This window comes from Platichthys flesus, chromosome 7, assembly GCF_949316205.1.
Source record: "Platichthys flesus chromosome 7, fPlaFle2.1, whole genome shotgun sequence".
Classification (NCBI taxonomy): domain Eukaryota; kingdom Metazoa; phylum Chordata; class Actinopteri; order Pleuronectiformes; family Pleuronectidae; genus Platichthys; species Platichthys flesus.
The window spans coordinates 22,015,077-22,039,362 of NC_084951.1; the positions used below are offsets into that span (position 1 = coordinate 22,015,077).

At 44.6% G+C, this 24,286-nt stretch overlaps 2 protein-coding genes across 7 annotated transcripts in view; both read right to left on the bottom strand.

Moving 5' to 3' along the window:
- Window positions 1–421: 421 nt before the first annotated feature.
- Window positions 422–7,253, bottom strand: LOC133956746 (uncharacterized). Its single transcript, XM_062392026.1, has 4 exons — window positions 7,096–7,253; window positions 3,881–4,063; window positions 2,554–2,716; window positions 422–2,460 (listed from the first exon to the last, which is right to left on the bottom strand). The coding sequence occupies exons 2-4, from the start codon at window positions 3,983–3,985 to the stop codon at window positions 701–703; spliced, it is 2,028 nt and encodes a 675-aa protein (XP_062248010.1). The 5' UTR covers window positions 3,986–4,063; window positions 7,096–7,253; the 3' UTR covers window positions 422–700.
- Window positions 7,254–9,525: 2,272 nt separating this feature from the next.
- The window catches only part of LOC133956319 (ankyrin repeat and SAM domain-containing protein 1A-like), a 62,270-nt gene continuing 47,509 nt past the window's right edge, over window positions 9,526–24,286 (bottom strand). For 2 of the 6 annotated variants that reach the window (XM_062391260.1, XM_062391262.1), the window contains 11 exons: window positions 17,623–17,721; window positions 17,118–17,264; window positions 16,736–16,843; window positions 16,414–16,584; window positions 16,175–16,312; window positions 16,004–16,075; window positions 15,787–15,873; window positions 15,318–15,455; window positions 13,756–13,926; window positions 13,299–13,397; window positions 12,079–12,584 (listed from right to left, as the gene is read on the bottom strand). In XM_062391260.1, coding sequence (XP_062247244.1) covers window positions 12,468–12,584; window positions 13,299–13,397; window positions 13,756–13,926; window positions 15,318–15,455; window positions 15,787–15,873; window positions 16,004–16,075; window positions 16,175–16,312; window positions 16,414–16,584; window positions 16,736–16,843; window positions 17,118–17,264; window positions 17,623–17,721 — 1,347 coding nt within the window. In that variant the 3' untranslated portion in view covers window positions 12,079–12,467. The other 4 variants (XM_062391261.1, XM_062391264.1, XM_062391265.1 and 1 more) reach the window with 4 other exon arrangements.

Consider the following 24,286-nt stretch of genomic DNA (forward strand, 5'->3'; position numbering starts at 1 on the left):
GAACGACAGACGCACACTGACACTGCTGATCGCTGCTCTGGTGTGTTTTGAAATCCTCGTGTCTCAGATTCATATCACTGGCAGCCTGGGACTATTTGCATTGAGTCTCAGTGAACTATAACCTAGAACACCACAATGTCCTGTTTGCATTCGAATTCATTCAACATCAAAATCTCAATAAATAGATTTGATTAAATTCTAATTAAACTTGAAGATTAGCCCAGGACTCGTTGAAACAAAACCAGACTAAACCTTTCAGAGAAGTGTGGGTAGTAGGTATAAACCAAAGTGACCTTTTAAAAGTTTATGAAAAGCAGAAGTTCGACGGGAACCAGCCTCACACTGGTGCCAGTGAAGAGCCTGTTAAACCAGACAGTGATACCGGCAGAACACGAGACAAAATTAAAATGACAACTTATCATTGCCTCTTTGACAGTAACAGCATTTAATTTACAAAGAAACACCAGAGGGACAGTGAGAGACTCAGGAATATCCAAACAGTTCTTGCCAAATGAAGGAGAAATAAAAACACTGTACAATATCAGTAACAAGGGGACGTAAGAAGATGGAATGACAGTTTTCAGGTCAAGGTTCAAGCATAAATATGTAGTAGAGCTGCTTCCCGAGAGGTTTGCGACGCCTTCGTCACGCGTGTGAAAGAGAGTCTGCAGGGAGACGAGGAGACGACGTGTCCGAGGCTTCAGTCCCTGAGGAGCCCCAGCTTCCTCAGGGCCTGGCGGCGGCTCTCCTCACTTTCTGGATGGGGGCAGATCAGCACACTGATGCCTTGGGATCGAGGCAGCTTCTGAGAGTCTCTGGAGTGCTGATGGGTGGTGGGGGCCGGCAGGGACCTCCGAGGGACCTGCAGGGACCTCCGGTATCCGGGCTCCTGACGGGTGACCGCCTCTCCCAGAGTGCTTGAAAACTCCTTCCCGCTGCCCAGGGACGCTGGGCGGGGCCGATTGTTCCGCAGCTGACTGGGGCTCAGGTCGCCGTCCTCGCTGGAGCCTTCCTCTTTGAAAGAGTTGCTGAGACCCAGGCCGGAGCGCTCCAGGGTGGCCGATTTGACCCCTATGATCCTGGGTGGGGTTGATTTAAGTGGGGTTGGATGAGGCGTTTTCTCCTGTGTGTGAACATCAGCCTCGGAAACACCGACGGCAGCAGAAGGTTGATTACCTGACGTCAGAGGTTCGAGGGAGTCACAGAAAGCATCAGGTGCTGGCAGAACATCTGGAACCTGAACTGATGGTGGCACGAAAGTTGGAGGCAGTTGGGGGGCGGAGACTGGAGGTGGGCTGGTGACATGGGTGTTAGATGGTGTGAAGTGCTGTTTGTGTGGGGCTGCGGGGCTGAGTGGAGAAGGAGGCGCTCCCCAGGAGCTTCTAGATTTGGGAGACAGTCTGGGGCTCAGGGTAGGACCTGGATCCGCCTCGTCACCTTTTAGCAGGCCGAGCTTTCGGAGAGCCTCGTAGCGGACTGGGTCCAACACCCGGTCGCTGCTGGAGGCCACGTAATGTCCCGAGCCACCATCAGACGCTGACGCCTTGTGTGACTTCAGGATAATGTTGGCAGGAAGCTTTTTGGGCTTAGGGGCCACAGCAGGTGGACTTCTGGGCTCAGCAGCATCGGGACGAGGACTCAAGTAGGGACCAGTAGCATCATGAGGAGGACTCATGTGGGGACCAGCAACATCGGGAGGAGGACTCGTGTGGGGACCAGGAACATCAGGAGGAGGACTCATGTGGGGACCAGGAGCATCAGGAGGAGGACTCATGTGGGGACCAGGAGCATCAGTAGGAGGACTCATGTGGGGACCAGGAGCATCAGTAGGAGGACTCATGTGGGGACCAGGAGGATCGGGAGGAGGACTCATGGGGGGACCAGGAGGATCAGGAGGAGGACTAATGTGGGGACCAGGAGCATCCGGAAGAGGACTCATGTGGGGACCAGGAACATTGGGAGGAGGACTCATGTGGGGACCAGGAGCATCGGGAGGAGGACCTATCTGGGGACTAGAGGTGACGTCTGGTTGACTCAACCCCAACCCTTCAGGTTGGGGCATGTCTGGACTTTCCTTGGTCGTAGAGAAGCTTCCTGAAGTTCTCTTTGCAGTTGCCCTCTGACGCAGTTGTTCTAAGTCGATAGATCCTCGCGGCTTGTGAGCGGAAGTCCTTGCAGAAGGAGCAAGGTCCCTGGCTTTGTCCAGGTGCACAACAGGGCGTGGTCTGTCCATGAAGTCTGAGGGGGGTGGGATCAGAACCAGATCTTTGACATTGGCCTGAACTTCGTGAAGCTCTGAACTGGTAACAATCTTAGGATGACCATCTTCATCTGTGGTAACGCACAGAGCCTCAGGCTGTGGAGCCGATGGGGGGATTGGAGAACCAGTGGGTGGAGCCATGACATCCAGAGATGATGTCAGCGACGCTGGTTCATGATCCGGCTTGATACTGAGAATGTCTAAGAAAAAGAAAAACACAATCCCTGCAGTTAGCTCACAGGAAGGAGACTCGACGGAGATGATCCCCTGAGCAGAATGTGAGAGGCTCTCACCATTAACGTTGGTCTGACCCATTTTGTCTGCCTGAAACCCAGCGTCTGGTTCATCGTTGGAGAAGCCGCTGTCCTCCTGCACCTCCAGCGCCTCGATGGTTTGCTCCAGATACATGAGACACGCTCTCTCCTCTGCAGATAAGTGCTCCATGCTGTCTTCACTCTGCACATATAACAAGACCAGTTAGTTCAAAACCAGGGGGATTTAACACCAACATCAAGTACGACAGATTTGAATACATATCCGTATCCAAGAAATATTGCTATACTGATTTTTTAAATTATTTTGACTTTTATGACCCTGTATGTTAAAAAACAAAAGCATTTTCAGAGGTTTTCTCAATTCTTCTGTGACCTCTGTCCTCCATTTAACCCTGAGCACAGCCACGGGAGACGACCCAGCAGGAATAGGTCAAAGTTGTTTAGTGTTCAAACAGCTGCAGAGGAATGAGTAATTACAGCTCTGTCCTGGCCCCTGAGTTTCTTTCACTGCACATTGACTTGTCAGAGGAGTTTCAGGTGACTCCAGCTGCCTGGGAACCGAATGGAGATCTCTAAAAACCACACGACTCTCACTGGAACCAATCACGAGGATTCAAACAGATTCACTTTGTCTCCTCGTCTCTCTAGTGTCTGTCTCGTAATGACCGTCCAGGTGTTTGAGACGCTATTCAGACCCTGGTGCAGACAGGGGAGGGGAGTGTCATGTGAAGAGTTTGCATAAGTTGTGTTTGACAATAAACAGATAAGCTACAGAGCCACTGGGGGCAGATGACTGGAGCACGGCCGGTTGCGTTGGTTGGCTGACAGGAAAACTTATTTCATAACTTATTCTACAGGATATGCAACTTCATTTCAGGAAGAAGTTGTTTATTTACCGTAATTCAAGTTCTACAGGTTTGTGTTTTCCTTCTGCTTGTAGTTATGACCTCGAGCTAGGTGGTTATGTTTTCACCCCTGTGCGTTTGTTTGTTGTTTATTTGTAAGCAAGTTTCCTAATAATGACTGAATGGCTTACCAGGAAACTTAGTAGAAGGATGTGGTGAGAATCGAGGAAAACAAACATTTAAATGTTGGTGCAGATCCAGGATTTTGTTTTTCAACTTTCTTTTACTTTAACAAAAACATAAATCAGGCATATTAAGGAATCTGAAATCGATGAGTGAAACCAGGAGCAGCTTGATTGAATTTAAAGAAGGGGACTGTTGATGGAGGTTATGTGCTCTAGATTATATACAGGATACGTTTATGGTTGAACTGTCAAATATCAAGACCCCCCCCACACCCCCCATCCAATATCCAACAGGCGTTCTACAGCAGCACTCACATAGCCAGAGTTCATGCTGATTACACTCTCGCAGCTCCCAGCACTGTCCATATTGCTCAACGAATCCATGGCAACGCCGCCTGGCCACGTGTCATTCTTCGTCATTGCATGAGGAAGAGGACGAGGGCGGAAACTGGACTTCACAGTCCGATTTGAATTGCGTGACCGTCACCACGAGTCGCTCTGAGGAAGAAGAAAGAAGAACAGGTTTGAGACAGTTTCCCACTGGAGGCTGAGAGGAGAGGGAGCCACGGCGTGAGGTCTGTCACAGAATCAGTCAGCAAACCAAAACAGCCATTAATGTCCACTCGTCCCATTAGTGAGACAAATTAATGCCATAAATGAAAGCTCACAGTTAAATGATCCTCATAATGTAATCACTCTCCCATTAACGTAACAAGAGGCCGTTGAGATGCTGAATGGAGTCACTGGGATCTATTGGATACAAGCAGCTATGCTAATTGAGTCGTTAAACAAACTAATGGATGAGATGGTGAGACGTTTTATTTACAGACGAGACGTGGACGGCTTTAAAACGAATAGATTAAAAACCAAGAGGGATTTTTGAGAGATTGAAGATTGCAGTCCGCCTGTCATACGATGTGTTTATGTCACAGAGCTGAAACAACAAGTCAAACAGAAACGGACGAATCCTTTGTCGTGTCAGTCGCTGTGATTCACCGACGACGAGCAATGCTCATCTTTGTTTGTGAGCATGTGTCACATACTTCCTGTCGTGTTCAGTTTGTGTAACGACAGTTGATACGAGGGGATTGTGTTGCCGCACTACACTGCTCCCAGGCGCCTGCTGCCCGGTCTCCTGTGTCACGTCGGAGTGAGGGAGCGTGCCAGCCACGACCTCAGGGGATTACTACAGGCTCCTCGTCTGCTGAAGGGTCAATGAGGACCAGAGATTTCTTTATTTTTATTTTTAAATCCTCACTTAATAGACGGGGGAAACAAACAGGGTCGAGAAATCAATTCAAACGAGCTGGAATTAAAAAAAAAAGGTTCTTACCTCCTTACAGTGCCCGAAGCAAAGAGCAAAAACAACACTAAAGAGGAAATGCTGTTTGATCAAGTCAAGTTCAAACACTCCGGTGGATTAGAGTGAACTAGGACACACAACTGCAAAATCTGGCGTTGAAAAGACTTTTAAAACTCTTTGTGCATCACGTAGACGCACAATCACGTGCAGGTGTGTTTGAGAAGGCTGAGCTCAGTTCACATTATTGTTTGATTTTAATCTCAGAGAATGTTTGATTAAACCTGAATTAAAGTTTCTCTGTATGAGTCAGTGTCACCGAGTCTCTTACTGCATTAACACTGTGAATTTACATTTTATACTATAGTACTTTTCATGTGTTGTTTTCTGCTCAGGGGAAATTTACTTTCCACACTTGAAATGAGCACATGGTGGATATTTTAGAGGCAGAAAATAAAATATGTTCTGATTAAACTGAACCACCTTTCAGGGCCAAATGTGAATAAATTCATAATTGGTTCAGTGTTTTTCCACCACAGCTGCATTCCTGGCAGCGAAGGGAAGGAAAAGAGACGTTTGGAAATAAGTTCTATGAGTGAAGTAAGAAGGAAAATTCAATTCAACTTCAAGTGATTCATGCATTTAAGAGTTTTTGATCCTGGAGGTCTTATTATAATCTTCTGACTCACAGGCATCTTTTTAGATCATTTCATTTGAAAGATTCTTAGAACAACAAAGAAGGGGAAATTTGGGAAATGTTCCAACTTCAAATAGAGTGAGATGTTTGTCTTTCATATCACTTTGATTATCACAGTTTAAATATGTTCAGTCCACAGCCAAACCCTAAACAAACCCTGGTTTCCCTGAACCAAGGTACAGTGAGATCTTTCAAAGAGATAAGTGTTGAAAGAGTAAGAGGAGGAAGTTGTGGTCGGAGAAAAAAGAAAACCAGACTTTAAAAACACAAGAAACAAACTCAATACGAGTCTATTAATGGATTTAGAAAGATCAAATTCCGTGATGACTATTGCAGGTGTCCTCTGACTCCTTGGGATCTGACCTCTCGGTTGGTTGATCTAGACTCGGCCTGCTGGTAAAGGGCACTGACGTGTCGCCCTGTTGACATGAGGACAGCCGGGAAAAACCTGATCACCAACACCCACATTCCCACATGTTTTTTCTGGCAACACAAGCAGCTACGGGCCTCCCAGAGAAAGCTGCTGGTTAATGTAACCTCCCATTAGGCCTGTGCACATCAACAGATCCACCCGAGTCCAAACCCCCATCGGCCAACACCTCTCCGCGCTGAGCGAGGCACCAAACCTGTAGGGCAGCAGCAGCGGTGGGAGAGCTGGCTCACTGCACCCACAGCTGAGTCAGTGATTTAATACAGACAGGAATGTCACTTTGCTTGCTTCCATCGCGTTTGGAAAAGAACAAGTGTTTAAATTCAGCCCAGTGCTCCGATGGGACTGGGCGTTCCACCTTAGTCACATCTCGAGCTCCAGGTCTTTTGAGTGTGTTTCTTTTTTGCTGTGAGAGAACCAGACTCATTACAAACCCAGGAAGCATCATTTAGAGATGATGGATTACAGTGTGTTCCTGAATCCGGGGTCGCACACAGCTATGTGAAGTATGCGTTCAAGGGCAGCCAGTCAGGGAACTGGTTTAATGATTAACAGTCAACAAAAAAAGCTCATGTGTGAACAGCAGGTTTTGAAACTCTCAACAGAAATATTCCATTAATGTTTAGCTCGTGCCACTAAAACCAACGTTATTGTATTGACACATATGTGCAAATATTTGAACCTTTCCGGACTCATGAGACACTAAATATTAGGTGATAACACATTTCTCACATATTTTGAAAAGAGTAACAGGTTTTAATAGAATGGAAACTTATTATAATGCCAGAAAACCCTGGTGAGAGTCTTTAACTGAGGATTTCTCAAATTTGTTCTCAACTGCCCTCAACACAGACTGATGTTCGACCCAGGAGGATGCTGATATTATGTGCAAATGGAGAAAGTTGTCATTCACACCAATAAAATAAAATTAAAGTTTGGAAAAGTGTCACTTCAGAGCAAAGTTTGTGCAAATCACACACAGAGGCTGGTTCCAATTTCCAGAGAGTAGCAGAACAACTTTTTCCTCAGAGCTTCAAACGCCCTCAACAGGAAAAACCGCAGAAAAACAAACTCCGACTTCAGAACAACTTCCTCAGACTCACCGGAGATGTGACAGAGGTGAAGTCCCGGCTGATCTAGGAGCAGTTCTCAGGTCTCAGTCCATGTTGGAGGTGAATCTCTCTCTCTCTCCTCTAACTCTCTCTCTCTCTTTCTCTCTCTCCTTCCTCCTGCCGCTGCTGCGCTCAAGAGAAACTACAGAAAACCAGCAGAGACCGACAGGTAATAACACTGACAGGTGAACCAATTAGCTTTGGGACAGGTTCGTGTGTGGCCAATCAGCAAGCACCTTAGTCGACGTCATCAAGGACGAACCCAATGGCAGCAGGCTCGAATAAATCTCTATACATTCACGTGTGTGCATTACCAGAATATTTCATATAAACTATATGTACGTGTATTATTATTATATACTCTGTTAAGTAAATATTATTATAATAAATATGTTCAATAAATACATACAAAGTTCTGGTCTATATATGATGTATTTCCAGAATAATGTTCATATTCTTTTAGGCATGTTGTCTCATCTGTGTTGAAGAGTATAGAGCCTTGAGAAAAACATGAGAAGACGATGAGGTTGTTTTTTCATTTGCACAATCGAGAATAAAAAAAATGAAATATTGATAATAAGGTTGAACTTGATCAGAGTACTTGTTTTAATTTATTTTGAATATCGAGAATATGGTCGAATTGTTAGGATTAATTTGGAATTTCGAGATTCACATGTTTAATTTCATTTATTTGTTTCTTTGAAAGGGATGATATTTATTAATCAACAGCAAAATGACCTTAAATAACAAAACAACACAGGAGAGAAAGTATAAAGGAAAAACCAACAAAGGCAAACAGTCTATTCAAAACTCCCCGTGTAAATAAACAGTTTGGCATCAGTATCAGACAGAGCTCGATTGTTCAGGAGGAGAAATCATAAAATCATGAATCATAGTATTGCAAACTGAAATGGATGTTAAATGAGCAAATGCAAGGAAATCGATATTTACACCTTATATTGCAAGGATGTGAGGCTCAGGCAGTTTATTATTTACATTTTTATGTTATCTTTTTAATTGAACTCATCCTTTGGTGGTATTTGGTGGTATTTTCTCGACATCTGTACTTTATTCTGAAAATTACAACATAACAAACAAATCTACCTCCTCTCTTCTTTCTTGAAAACTCATGTCTGGCCCCAATACTCTTCTCTACGTGTGTGAGCCTGTTTTTGTTCAGTGGTGGTTTGAGTTAAATCCCGGTCCCATGCTCACAATGCAGACTTAAGCAGGTCCTTACAGAACACAGCCGGCGGACATGTTGTCATTAGTGTATTAAGTAATAAAAGAATGAACTAAATTAACTTTTGGTCTAATGAGGGTACACAATGTCCAAGGAACACAAGGTTTTGACATTTAACCTGTGGGAAGAAACACTTTAGAGCAACTCCAATTGTATTAATGGTATAATTCTTCTAAATGGTTTGTACCCTGAATAACAACTTATAAAGTATTATAAAGATGGCTAAATTATCTCATTAGGAGTAGGAACAATACTTTTGTGTTGTTTGTTATTGTGTTTCCTAAAAACCAATAGCACATTATTTCCATTGAATACAGGCTGGAGGCTGGGAGGCTTCAGTCAGTTAGTGAATGATGGAGTATTTGAATCTCGCAGTAAGTCCAGGAACAGCATCTTACATCTCTAATGTCTGTTGCACATCTATGAAAGTTTGCAGATTGGGAAATTCATGTTCAGAAAACATCATGTGATCTGATACCTAACTTTACCTGCATCATTTTCTGTGGCCTGAAGCAGGAAAATAACATTTTATGATATTAACTAACTATGATTGTATTAACGATCAAAACACTGAACAAATAATAGAAATCAGATGAAGAATACAACATATAATTATGGACTACTTTTCTTAACTATGTGCTTTAAATGTTTTTTTTTAAAGTTTACTAAAATTGATCAGAAGACAGAAAAATAGAATGTGTTGATATGAGCTGGTCATAAATAATAAACACGATTTTATCATCTCTTCATTTAAAAATCTAAACTGGAGAATTGTCTTGAAGTTAAACGAGTTCTTGTCTCTGTATGACACACATACACAACGACCTGTTGCAGGTGTCACCCGCCTCTCGCCCAGTGTTAACTGGGATTGGCCTGTGACAGATGGATGAGTCATTATTGTTGCCATACTTTAGAGAAGCTGGCATTTAAATTACAGCCGTGGTTATTCTCTCTTGTTGTTTTACTTCCCTTCCAGACAAGGAAGTAAATTACGGGCAATGAGGAGATGACGTCTGAAAGCTTTGCATAATTCCAGACATGAGGGTTTCAACAGTTTTTAAATTTAAAAGCATGAGAAATAAAAGTCTCACATGCAAACATTTGGTCAATTGTTTTTATTTAATTGTGCTTATTGCACTTGTAGCATGAACTTGAATGCAAAAAGTTGAAACTGCAGAAACAGGATTGCTCTGTGCCGTCACTGCAGCTTGTTCCTGCTGCAGTGTCTTGACGTTTGGACTGACAGGAGAAGCCATGGTGAGATTTGACAGTCGTCTTACGTGCATGTTAACACCTGCACTGGTCTCTGAGAAGCTGCTGTCCATCCTCCAGCAGAGAAATGCTTCAGAAAGTAAGGTGGAGGGTGGAGAGGTAATATTTCCTCCTGGCACCGACCTTGTTTACCCTCCGACGTTGGCTGCGATACCTGTAGTGCGACTGTAGCTCATCACAATCTGCTCCATTGTTGCAGTAAACAAGTAGAGTGACTAGACAGAGAGACAAAGAGACAACAGGGACAGGTTTTCTAATTGAGCCATTTATTAGTTGAACAATTATGAAAAATATTCATAAAAAAGACTGGAAGCCCAAGATTATGTACAATCTTTTTTTTTTCTGAAGTGAGGTCCCTCTTCTGAGTCATAGTTTATTCAACCTTTATTTTTTTGAATCACAAGGTATTTATTCACGATATGTTTAACTTTATAAGACATAGTCCTTTTCTCTCTTTTGACAAACGTCAAAAATTACATACATACATACATATACATATATATATATATATCTATAAAAGCAAAAATCATTCAAGTATCAAAATACAGACTGCTAGATTCATGAACAATATCACTCATCATTGTTGTCATCAGGCTAGTCCCAGAAATATCTCTATCTCCTGATCCTCAGCGATGTGCAAAGCAGAACGGGACCAGGCCGATGGCTGAAGGTGCCAACACCAGGGAACACAGCGTACCACAAAGTTAACAGACTGGCCTGACGAGGTACCACACACACAACAGTTAAACCAAAAAACAACCTGACTACCAACCCATATACACATGAGCCGACAAAAGAAGAGAAAGTACCATTAACAGTCAGCGCACTGGGGAGTTAGTTGGGAGCGACTTGCCCTATTGTTCTGTTCCGAGGCTACAAACTAAGAGACCAGCCTGCGTGGCAGGTTTGGTGAAAAATCTTGTCTAGATTAACAAAGACGCAGGGAGGGAGGGAGAGAGAGAGAGAGAGAGAGAACCACGCCTGATCCAGTTCCTGCATTAGGACACGTCACTGTCCTATAAAACAATTAAAACATACAAAAACAAGAAGAGAGACAACTTTCAAATCATAAAAAAAGCCCCCCCCCCCCCGTTACATCACTGTGAAACAGTGTTTGTAGTGTCGCTTCCTCGTCGGTTCGAGAGTTCCTCCCGTTTATCACAGTTAGCTTGTGGATGAGAAGCTCGTGGTCGTTAAGAGACGCTCCAGTGTTTGGATAAGGGACAGATAATCCGGGAGATGGGTGGGTTGGGGGGGGGGCGTACCGACAATGTGAGGTCTCTTACCGACAACTTGTACCTTTGTATCAGAACAACAACACAGAGAAATCAGCCGCTTCCATTTTAATGACAGGTTGAAATTGAAACCTGCAGGAACATCCCCTGACGAGCAGGAAGCTAAATGGTGGCGTGTGTGTGTGTATGTGTGTGTGTGTGTGTGTCTGTGTGTGTGAGGTGACGGGAGCGTGCAGTGTTGAGAGTCTCCGGGCCCGTGCGTTACTGTGGCGGGAACCTGCCGACTGGTGATGGGATCTGCTGCGTGGTTAGTGGGTCACGTTCCCAACGACAAAACAAACCCACCACGACAACAGGGCTCTTTCTTACTGGCTGGGATTGGCCACAGTGTTCAGCTATGGGGAAGGGACAGACACACACACACAGAGACACACACACAAAACAGGGAGGTTAAAACAAAGTAAAAGTAACAACTGAACAAATGGACACAAACAACAGGATGGTGAGGGATGGTCCCCAAGTTCTAATCATTTACTCCCTTCACCGTCGCCAGTGGAATATTCACACGGTGAAGACACAGAAGGCATTTGTTGTGAAAAGAAGAGAAAGAAACAAAACAGTCGAAAGGAAGATGCACTTATTCTCACACACTTTTTGGGGATTTGGTAAAAGTGCTTAGTTTAAAGTTAGTTCAGTCCAGAAGAAGCAGCAGGTTTGAATCCCGCTCCTCTGATAGAAAGAGAAAGGAGGGCATGCCGGTCCCATGACAGACGGGGCTGTCTGGTTTCTGGAGTATCATGGGCCTCATTACATGCGGGTCCCATATCAGCCTTGTACCCCACAAGGAAACCCCCCCACCCCCCAAACGATAACTGTATAAGCTCCTAAAGGACGTTATCACAGTGCTACGATCTCATCCTCCTTTGGCTTCGAGCAGGCCCTCTCCATCAACCTCTACATAACCACCACAACCTGCCCCCCCCCCCCCCCGATTCAGAAACAGTCTGCAAATTCAAACAGATGCGAAGAGCTACAGGAGCAGTTTCTCGGTTCCCTCTGGAAGACACGTCCATCCAGGTATGAGGATGTGTGCTGCCTGCGGGGGTGTGTGGGGGGGGGGGGGGCGCGGTCACTCTCAGGTGAAGTTAATCAAGGTATTCCCAGCACCGGTCAGGAGTTGAAAGATCAGAGTGACATGCCTCAGAGTGGCCGTCGCCTAGCAGAGCAGGAAAAGCACCAAGAAGAGATCATCACCGAGAGTTAGTACCAGGATGTGGACTGGGAAGGAGGGGGGGGCGGGTTCAGGAAGCAGGCAAACAGAAGGAGTGCAAGAGAGAAGGTGGAGTGGCAGAAACTGGAGAGTGAGACCAGCAAGAGGAGGTTTGATTAGGTGGAGGGGTTGCACTAGTAGCCAGTTGTTGTTGTTGTTGTTGTTGTAAAAGCAGGAAACGTGTGACGGCCGAGGGGAGACGGGGGAGGCCAGGGGTCCAGCCCAGAGAGAGAGAGGGGGAGAGGGAGAGTGGGAGAGTGAAAGGCACACAGAAGGAGGGGGTGGAAGGAAGAGGGGTGAGACCAGGCCCAGGTAGAGAGGTCGGGAGGAAGAGGGGGTCCACTCAGAATATGGTGGTCTCATACTTGGTGCTGATAGTGCGCTTGGATTCCTTGGGGTCCACGAGCCACGTGGCGCTGCCCTGGGACTGAGCCTCGCCCTCCTGGTCCACAATGTCCCCCTGTGAAGACAAGCAGCTCTTATCAGCTACACATAACCTTTCAAATAGTTAATACCCTGGAATAATGGAGTTATAAGCAGAAAGAAGGAACAACTTTAACTCCTCCTTGTGGATTAACTGATATACAATAAACATACAATAATATATGTCTGTCTGTCTGCCTGGTATACGTATCTGATCTCAATAAACACAATATGATGATAAAGTGGCCAACCAGCCCTTCCACTTCATTACATACATTTTATGATGTGAAATGCTTGTCATTTAAAACCTAGTTTGACCTTTGCCTTCTTTGTCTTTTCAACTATAATAAAACTGATATCCACATCCAAAGGTTTACTTCTATCACCTCATCAGCAGCTCTGTTCTTATGGAATTGCCAATGTTCAAATTAAGGACTGTTTCCTGTACTGATGCAAAAAACTCAGTTATGTAATAATAACAGCGTGACAGAGTAACACTCTCTCTACACAAGAAGTACTCCAAACTGTCACTAGAGGGCGCCCAAGTTAAACCTGACACACAACATTTATCACTTCACTTAATATAACTTGTTTATATATATATTTATATTAATACGAGGAAAATAAGTTCACAAAGAACAATTGGACATTATGCCGTGTGACATTTTCTGGGAAGTGAGCGTGAAGATGAAGAAATAAAAGCATAAAAAGCAGGAGAGGATGAAGATGTGACAGGATGAGGAGGCAGCACCTGAGCAGCGGGGATGGAAGAGTGCAGCAGTGGGCAGGAGGGACGGTGGGTGGTGCAGGTGTAACAGTAACAGCAACGCCTGATGACAGGAGGAGAGTGCTGGGAGAGATAAACACCGCCAGGAGGAGAGAGGAGAGTCAAGGGAGAGAGAGCGAGGGAGAGAGGAAGAGGAAGTAGAAGAAGAAGGGAAAGAGGAAGAATTAAAGAAATGGAAGTAGAGGAAGGGAAAATGACACAGATATGAGCAGAAAGCATGAGATAGGAGGAGTCTGGTTTGGGTGTGGTTGTACTGAGCAGCTCACACGTCTGTGTGTGTGTGTGTGTGTGTGTGTGTGTGTGTGTGTCAGTTCAGCATGATGGTTCTGGAAAGTGTGTTAATTCTGATTGATCTATTTGCAGATTGGTCCTCAATCAGAGTCGGTGTGTTGCGCTACAACATGTCCGACGTCCAACTCACCTTCCGCACGCTGCCTCGTGGTTTGGGAACCGGTCGGCTGGACATGATCTCTGTGATCTCAGGTCCCACCGGGATGCTCTGGTGCTGTTTGGTCCTCTGGGCCTGCAGAGCCAGCTGATAGGCCACCTCGAACGCCTGACCCAGGGTCAGTATGATCTCATAGGTCAAGTTCTATGCAGAAAAAGAAAAAAGAGAGAAAGAGGAAGAGTTTGAAAATATCCTGGATTTCAAGCCTCAAAGTCAGTTTTATTTTCCGCCAGGACAACGACAGTGTGCTCAGTTTGCAGCGAGGCAGCAAAGATCTGAGAGCAAAGTTTCACTTCAGAACTGAGACGGAGAAGTGGCAGTTCACCAAACAGCTTCTCTCAGCAGATTCAGCTGCTGCATCTTTGTGTTAAATCCGATGCTGTATTCTCCTGTTGTTTCCTGTCAGCTTCCAAATATGAACAAGTAATAAACACAGATGATTTAAACATCCCACCACACGGCTCAGGAATTGAAAAAAACAATTATACGGAGGGAACATTTCAACACTACTCTTCCAAGGTCCACAAGGAGGAAATGTGTCTTCTTCTTTAATCAAAAATGTGACACCGACATGTCGTCTGTCTCTGTGTCACACAGACGACTCAGACCTCAGACTGTATCCGCTCCATGTTCTCACTTTGTGAGGAGAGGATAATGTCTGGTGGTTAAAACAACTAATGTGCAACTAATGTGTGTGGTGGCTTTTTATTTCTGTTTTCTTTTTTTCCAAACCCACAGAAGAAATGTGAGAGCTCAGAGAACTGCAGTGACTGAGACAAAAAGTGTGTCACTGGGCTGTCTGGAGTGACCGCGGCTGCATCATGAGGCAGATTAGCAGGGTAATCATCAGATCTCTGGAGTGGGGGGGCAGAGTAGGTAATGGACGGCTAGTTATCATGGCCAAGAGTCGCACCGTGTCTACAAGGAGGCAATCAACCACTGGTGAGCGTGGCACCTTAGAGAGATAAGGCCGTCTGGAGATAAGGGTTTGATTGTGAAGCCCGTCACATCTGCTCCGAGTGAGGACAGGAAACGATGCTGGCGGAATTCAGATGTGCAAGCGGGGAAAGTTTTGGAGCACTTCCAAGAAGTTACTCTCATTTTTAATCTGGCTTCTGTCAGACATCTTCTGAGCTTCAGACATTTTCCAAAGGGGACGTATGTGAGAACACAAAGGTTTAAGACAGTTGCTTATCACCGGATTTCTGGGAAATTCACAGTGAGTTGATGATTTTTCTTACAAGTGATGGACAACAAGTAGAAAACACAGATGAGGATGTCAACTTGGAAAGAAGACGAGATTTGAGGATTTGAGAGTTTTGGGCGATAATGGCCGACCCCTGTTGTTTTTCCTGATGTTGTGCACATGTCTGACGCCGACAATTTCCTGCTGCATTCTTCATGTGTGAAAGGCAAACTCTGGAAAAAGTCTGGAAGCAATTTTCCAGGGCGATATCTGGACTTCGTGTCTGAAAACCACACAATGATTTTTCCAGCAGAACAAAAGGGGGCGGGGCAGCGAGCGCCATCCTTACCACGTCTACTGTGCTGAACACGTGGCAGTAGTGGTGGCTGGTCTGCAGGTCCTTGGTGATGTAAGCAAACGTGCACAGGTCCTCTGGGTCCTGGGCTGCACACGAAATATTCCGGATCTCGTGCTCTGCGATGATGTTCTGCACCGTGAAGAGAAGGTTTGAATCAGCAACGGACTGAAAATGACACTTTAATACAACACAAAAAGAAAATCAAGCTTTTTCACACACAAATCTAAGGACACGAGTCTGAAGGAAGGAAAGGAAGGAAAATGAAAGGACGGCTGAGCTTTCTTTTTTTTTATTAATGTCAAATAAATGTCAATATGAAGAGACTTTCATCAGTGAGGAAATGGCGTGATGTCCGAGTGTAAGACTTTCAGAAAATAATACAAAAGTACTGAGTTTAAAAGTATGTGGTGCACTGTGGAAATGGAGGGGTTTAAAGTTAACTTCAGTTCGAGCAGTAAACCTTATTGGCTGCATCGATGAACTTCACACCCTTGTAGGTGATGGAGAGGAGGATGGTCGGGACCTTCCCCATTTGTTCCGTCGACCTCTGGGGGACAACAACAACAGAGCAGATCAGAAAGGAGAACACTGGGATTTATCGTTCATTCATACGCACAACGTCATGTTTAAGTTCACCCAGAAACACGTGGGTTTATCAGAGGCAAATTGTAGCATACCCGCATTTTGGCGCAGGCATCCTGCGTGGACTCGGTACCTCGCAGCTCCTTGATGAGCATGGACCCCAGGTACTGAACAGGGGAAGAGCAGAGAAGAAAACTCAGTGATGCTGTGTGTGTGTGTAAAGTGGAAACTGGATCATTGAGGAAAAGAGAAAGGCGTAAATTTACACTGGATTCGTAAGTACAGGATTCGAAGATGAGCTTCTCCGGTGAGTGATGCCAGTTCTGGACGGGGGCGTAGGGCGCAGCCAGACTCGGAGGACGCAGCGTCAGACGAGGCTCTCGATGCCGCTCCTCGTACCGTTCCTGGAATGATCAATGAAAGGGTTGAGCAATCACTGGATCACATGCAGATCCTGGACGTTATGCACTGCTGAAGTGTGAGATGCAGATAAACCTCCACATACATGAGATCTGTGTCGTTCACTGTGATATCTTTGGGTCACGTCGTAGTCGTTATTTGGCACTTTTTTCCTCCCCGGCTCTACTACAGGCAGCAGAGGGTCCATGGATCGACCTGCGTAGGAATCCATCTGACTGAGGGGGGACGAGGTGTGGGATCCAGGCAGGTCTTGGCACTGGAAACAGTCAGACATAGTTAGTTAAATAAAACAGTGATTGTTCTTTAGCTTTTAGCAACAAGTATGCTTTGCAGGTTTAAATCGGAGAGTGAAACCAACATAGCTGAGTCAGACCTAAGGGAAAACCATCAAGTCTTTAGGTTCTCACCCTGATCTGAGACAAGCGAGGAGGTTTGACCGGAGGCTCCTCGTAGGGTCTCTCTGCTAAAGAAGCAATGATGCGTTTCCTGTGACCCAGGAGGGAGATCTTCAGCACCTGAGGGAAAAGAGGAATATATGGAGCCACACGTGAGGAGCTGGTGCTAGAAAGGTGGAGACATACCCAGGAAAAACAGAAACTCCTACAAACATATCCTATCAACAAGTATACAAGCTTTTAACATTAAGCTCGAAAAAATGTGACCAGCTGAAGCACTGAAATCCAACATCATAGTTTGAGCCTCCTCTGGTTTTACTCTCAAACTTTTCTTTATTCCATAAACTTATTTTCTCCTCTGATACTAATCCCAGTCCAGTTCACTGGGACTCACGTTGACGATCTCTAGCTCCCACAGGTTCTTCACACAGTCCAGAGTGCGGTAGCCGCTGGTCAGGAAGTTTTGCAAGTACTCTTGAAGTCCCAGATTGTCCAGCCAGGAGGACAGGGAGCTGCTGCCATCACAGCCCAGAGCTTTCACCTGCAGGAGAGAACGGTCAAGGAAACTTAAAAGGGTTCTTGACACCGGCCGTATATCTGTGTCTGCTGTAGTTTTACCGGTTTTTCCTGCCAAAAAATTACTTATAACCCTGGTAGGAGACAGATTATAGGTTTAAGTTAAACTAATACAGTAGAAGTACTAGAAATAGCAGAGTTTTTGTATTTGTTTTGAAACAGACAGAAGAAGTCCACTTGAGTTAAAGTACAAAGCTGTAGCCACATGAAGATACTTTCCTTAAAGTGAAAATTCTGACAGAAAAATGTTTCCATCGCTGATATTATATGTTATGGAGTTATTAGATTATTAATACTGGAGTAGTAATCAGTTGATTTGTCACCTTAGGTAATGAACGTGCTGCGTGCAGGATCTTCTTTCTGTGACTTGGGTCCTGGATCCCGATCTCTCTCAGGTCCTGGTCCTCCATGACATTACTGCCCTGCAGAACAACATACAGAGAACAACACAGTTTAAGGAAATGGGAATGAACTTGAAAACTGGTGCCTGTGAGAGACGTATGAAGCGAGTCCATGAGAGCAGATATCATTCAGGGCATTCTGGATAAAGTATGACACCACCTGCCAAACGATGAACAACACTGCAAAGGAAATCAAGTCACATTATATGATCGGGATTGTCTGAATGTGTGTTACCCTGACATGATGTGTGAAAATCTAAAACACACAAGGTTAGACGAGCCCACGCTGAAGGGGAAATATTGATCAAGAGCAAACGCTGTCATGGCAGAAAAAAGGTCAATTATTCCAGAGTGAGATGTTTAAACTCCTTCCTGGAGTCCAGCCCAGTGACTGAAGGGCCGGGGCCATGTCGATAAGCCCTTAAATGAGACGCAAGCGTTTGTGGTGGGGAGGGGGTCTGCATGGATGTGTGTGTGAATTAAAGCCAAACTCATCTTTGGTTACACAGAGTACCACCTCTGAGACCATGTGGCAGGCGATTGGATAATGGAGAATGTAGCGATAAATCAATGTCAGGGCTGCAGAGTGGTCAGCGATATGTGATGGATGGGTTAAAAAAAGAGTGCTTCAATATCGGACTGTATCTTCAGGCTGAAAGAAGACAAGTCCCCCCCCCTCCCCCCACCCGACATGTGAAGGGAGAGTATCCCTACAATTAAAGTAATGTAATAACAGATTCCTGTTAGCCGAGCTCACAGTTCGAGATAAAAATAAATGATTACAAAGCGTCCCGGCTCAGATAACGGGTGAATAAGGGGGTGGGGGGGTGGGGGGGGGGCTGAGGCGTCAGCAACCAAACCTCATCTGTCAAAGTATCATGACGCGACATGGGAGCTGCTGCCCTCAGGAACAAAATGTGACGGCCCCGTGCAGCTGACCCATCTATACGAATCTCAAGTGAATCACACACTAACACACACACACACACACACACACACACACACACACACATACACACACGCAGGGCAGTGACGGGACAGAAGCGTCTGTAGGTCAGAGCTGACGACCTGTTCTTCATGCAGGAGCAGTCAATATGAACGAGGGATGAGGAGAAGGGAGGAGTAACGCTAATTTTTTTGCTGAGTAATCCGCCGACATACAGTTTTACACTCATTCTGTATTGTGGTGTGTATGTGTGTAGTATGAGGCCGATTAGCAGCTTGCATTATAAAACCTGTGGGAATCTTGAGAGGGACAGAAAGACGGGATGAAGGAGAGAGCGTCTGCACCGTCTGGGCAAGTAGTCGTTCCTTACTATGACGTTAAGGCTTTGGAGCTCAGATTTGACATTGTGACGCAGCTCTCCCTCCCTCTCTCTCTATCTATCTATCTATCTCTCTCTCTCTCTCTCCTTCTTAAACCCTTCGCACAACTTAAAGCCTGTTATCTCCGAGCGGCGCCGCGCTGATCGCTGCCTCTCCACCTGAGGATTGAATCTATTTGGGGAGCTGGATGGATAATTGAGCTTTCACAGTGCACATGGATCGTTGCATTATTGTCCCCCTGGAGATTTACTGATAAATGGCTGTGTGTGTGTGTGTGTGTGTGTGTCTACTCATCCACTCTGTGGTTGAGTAGACGTGTTTCAATGCAAATATATCATCGGTAATATGTATATGTATTGTATGGATCAAGGGATTTGTTTATTTTTACTTCTTTTGTAATTTTCCCAGACTTCCAACAGAATAAGTGATGGATCTTGTGGATCTTCTTCTTCTTCTGGATCTGATACTGACTTTTGTGCAGCTGGATTGAATCTAAGGAGACTGTTGGGCCTTGGCGGAGGATTGAACTCTCCCGAGTGCCGTTCTACTTTATTTTGTTGCTCCTAAAGTTTCCTGTTTATTGAGATTTACTGTCAATTGAGACAGAAGATATCACAGCTTGTCAAAATGATTGTCGTGAAAATAGACACTTATGTTTTCAGAATCAAATGTCTGTGATAAACAAGGCTGTGTCGGATTGGATGTTTTATTAGTTTACTAAAAGTTGATTCTCTAACAAATCACTGACTAACTAATTAACTGCTTAAGCGTTTAACTACAATTTCTTCTTAAAGATCTTTTAACTATTAAATATTGGAACATTGGTCAGAGAAAAGATTTTAAAGAGATGGCTTTTTTAAGCAATTAATTGAATAATCAACAGAATGAATTAAATTGTCATATCGATTAAACAAATTGTGTAATAACTGATTTCAGACCCTTTAACGTGAGGATTTGCAGCTTGTCTGCATCTTATATAGATCCTGAGCTTCACCGAAAATTCACCTTGGACTTTGGGAAAGCACAATGAAAAATTCATTAAACAACTGAAAAGATAATGGGCAGATCCATTAATAATGGAATAATCCACGTTTCGGTGCCTGAACAAAAGTTGACAAAACACACAGACTTTAAATGTGACAGTCATTTGTCTTTGAAAGTTAAACAAAAAAATAAATATTTCATTGGCGAGAGACACGGACTCCACAGGTTGTAAAAGTGAGGATGCACAACCACTGACATCAGCACAACACGGGGGAACACAATACAGTAGGGTGGTGTAACCTCGGTGGTTCTATGCCTTTGCTTGTGTGCTCCATCCATCTCTGCTGTCCGCCTCGCCCTGTGCTCTCATTTAAACGAGGCTGCTCTCTTCTCGGTGTATCCAGAGGAAACAGCCCCGCTAGTCCCCCCTGGTTTGAAAAGCACTCTGAATCCAGGCCAGGGGCTCGGGGGCACGACTCCCTCACTCTGACCGTCTGAAGGACAGATAACAGCCGCACTAAAAGTCACAGTCTGTCGTCCTGAACAGGCTGTCATCAAAACACATGGGCCTGTAAAATATATACCTGTGACAGATGGCTAAAGACGATAAAAGCAAAAAAAACTACGTATTTGATCCATACCCTGCAAAACTGTTTTTTTAAGTAGTTAAAATGATGAAAAGTATATCACCACCACCAGCACAACAGAAACAAACCTATTAATCATCCCAAATGTTTGGGCTTCTAATGCACGAGGCCATTACCGAGTTTCCCATTTGTCTGCAGGCTTCATTGGCGTCGACTCGTTCCAGCAGAGTTGAGGCAGAGAACAGGAGGTGGAGAACTCTGCTGGATGGAGATATCACGTGTTCTAATGTTTCTCTAACCTTTGTGTAACTTCCCCGATTCAAATCTTTGAGTTACCTTCACCAAGGAGGTTGTGTTTTCATCTGCTGTTTGTTAGTTGGCAGGATTCACTAAAACTACTGGAGGGATTTCCATGAAACTTAGTGGACGGGTGGTTTCAGTCAGGAAAGTGAATTTTAAAGAAATAACACAGATCTTGATTTGAGTGACATTGAGGGGGCTGATATCTTTGAGACATTTGGTGCAGCCTGATTGAATTTAAGGGGACTGTTGGGCCTTGGCAGAGTTATACGCTCTACTTAGTGCGATTCTACTTCTATGCGCCAAATCACCTCCATCAATTCAGCACTTGAAGTAAATGTGTTCCTCTCCGGATCGCTCCATGATTGAACACCACGTCGAAGTGTTGGAGAAACAGTTTCCTCTTGGACTAACTGACTCGGCGCTCCGATGGCCGACCCCGTCACAGCTGAACGACACATTCAAGCATTACTCAAGGACGGCGCGGCTGCACGGGAGCTTGGTTCATCGGGACATTTGCTCTAAGAGTCGATAAAAAGCATCTAATTGGTTTCAGAAGACGCTCGTCTGCTTGGTGCTTGAACACAATACAATCACTGCATCTATCGATCCAGTCCTGGAGCGAGCCTGCTGGGCAGACAGAGGCGGCAGCAGTCCGACCGGCTGAGTAAACACTGTTTAATTAGTGATCTCACTGCAAAGGGGCCTACAGCAGACATGCCATTTCTCAACCCATGTTTTTCAGCAGGGGTTTTTTTTTATACCCATGGGAAGATTAAACGGAGCCTGACGCTGAATCTTTACATTTGATGATGAGGAATAATTTACTATTTAAATGAATTTAGACTCTTTCCGTGTTTGTAAATGATCTGTATTTATAAAAGGTCCTTTACTCAAACCTCTTTTACAGATCAGTTTTTTGCCATTAACCCATTCACAGACACATTCATACAGAGCATCTATGTGCAACACTTTCTCTTTGAAAAGGGGCAGTTTGGGGTTTCGATATCTTGCCTGGGGAATAGGGATGACTGGGATCGAACCGCTTTCACCCCTGAGCCACAGCCATCGTTTTTTTGGACTTTAGCAGCTACAGAGGAGAGGACATGGAATTATTAAAGTCTTAATTAGGATCCAGTCATCCAGGACGCTCCAGGAATTGTGTATACTTGCAATATCGATTTAGATTGTTTAGAGTTGATACCCTAGAGATTATGTGTGAGGCTAAATTGTGATTTTTTTTTTTTTTTTGAAAGGTCAACATTTGCTGTGGAGAAGGACGCGCTGTTTAAAGGTTACGGCTCTTTTCTAAATCCTCAAGCGGTCTCGGGGAGCCAGGTGGTTTTGTAAGCTGTGTTTAAAGATAGAAATATTGCCAGCTCTCCGCTCAGACGAGTCAGGGCTGAGGAGGGAGGGAATGAAAGGCTAAGAAAGACAGAAAGAAGATTAAAAACCCGGGAAGCAACTTCAGAGGCTTCGACGCAGACTTAAACATGGCTGTCGTTGAGGCTGGGAGAGAGAGGGAGAGAGAGATAGGGAGGACTGTGCTAAACGGAGGTTATGTAAAGTAGATTAAAGGTTATTTGTGTCACTGTAGAGTCAGAAATTAGTCAGACATCGCGGGCACGTAGGCCCACAAGAGTGTGAAAGCTTCTCATGTATCTTAATATTCATGGGTTTGAAGTTTCTGGCTTTGTAAGGCTTGTTCACCAACAGCAGCTGAGAGACATGGACATTGTGGTTTACTGCAAAACAACTAAAGCTCAGTGAGACAGTTCTGCTCTCTGGAGGTCAGTTAGTCCCAATTTACAATATCAATACGTCTAAGTTACAACATGTGAATAACACAAACCCAAAGACAGCTCTGATTTTCATTTGAACCAATCACACACTGTACAAGGTGTGTGTGACACTTTACTTTGACTCAACTTCATCATTATGTTAACTACTGAGAGAACGGAGACTCAGATTATTAAGCATGGAGATTAGTGTCGTTTCTCAGCCACTCATCTGCATATACAGCACACTGGGCTCATTTCATTTCACTGTACGTTGGGTTTAGTTTATGGCTGACGTTGTCAGACTTTTTCCAAGTGGCTAATTTTGAATTTTTTATAATTTCACGGCCGGTAAAGTCTGTAGAAAGACTGTGGTTAATCTCACAGCATATCAACTAGATCACAAAAATGTGTTTGTGCTTCAATAATTGAATTAAACTTAATAATAATTTGCAGTTATCTGCAGTTGAACACACTGATTTTTTTTAAAAGATATGTGAAGAGGACAAGCGGGTGATGTGTGACCTCCAGCAGCCCTGGTCATAAAAAATTAAATATAATGACTTTATGATTAAAACGGTCACAATTCAGTGAGATAGAGTGATCAAACTACTCTAGTATTATGTAAAATACAAGGATTGCTGTGTATATCACGTCCAATGTCTGGAATGGGAAAAGAGCTGCAGTGGCCAATGAACACACACTTTTTAAGATCTTAAGCCAATAGCGATTGGTCACGCTATTTTAGATTAGTAATGCACGAATTATGATGATTTAAAGGCTCAACAAAAACCTAATTTATTCTTATTTAAAGATAAGATGATTGCTGGATTTTTAAGTTGTTCTTAGATTTGTCAGTATTACATAGTAAATACATTGACGGTGATGTGATGTATTTTTTTGTATAAGTCATTCAAGTTTGTTTCCTTTAGTTAAGGGGATTTTTACAATTTGTTGTAAAGTGTATCTGCAGATCTGGATCTGTGGTCTATTGTAATCCAATGTGCGGGAACTAGTTGTGAACATAATAGATCATAAAATCTTTAATTCATGTAATTATTAACTCTACTGCACATATGAGGACAGATGGGAAAGGTGTTGGCAGTTGTGTTTTGCCTGCATGTGACCGTTTATTTCTCACCAAACACAAACAGTGAAATCAAATGTGGCTTTTGAAATGAGACGAGGAGCTGATCACATATGTCTCTTCATGAAAAGACGAGGCGCGTGATGCGCCCGATGGAGGAGGAGACCGATTTCTCCCCGACACATAAGGTGGCTGTCTCACTTCCAACGTTCCCGCTGGGTCAGCCCAACCAGCTGGGTCCCTCATCCTCTCCTCCATCAGTCCTCATTAGTGACACAAGCACCAGCGCCAACTCACAGTGGCGTCGCTCTATAAACTTGTCGGCTCCGCAAGGGCATCCCATTGCTCACTGAGACGCTCCTCCATCCGGGGCGGGCAGCAGCCGCCTCTCAGTGACTGTAAGTGAGAGGACGTGACAGCGGCCTCCTGAGCTGAGACAAGGCGCCTGAGAGCCTGACAGGCCAAACCTGACTCACACAGACCAGGCGATAGGATATTCAACCTGATGTAAACAAGACAGCTGA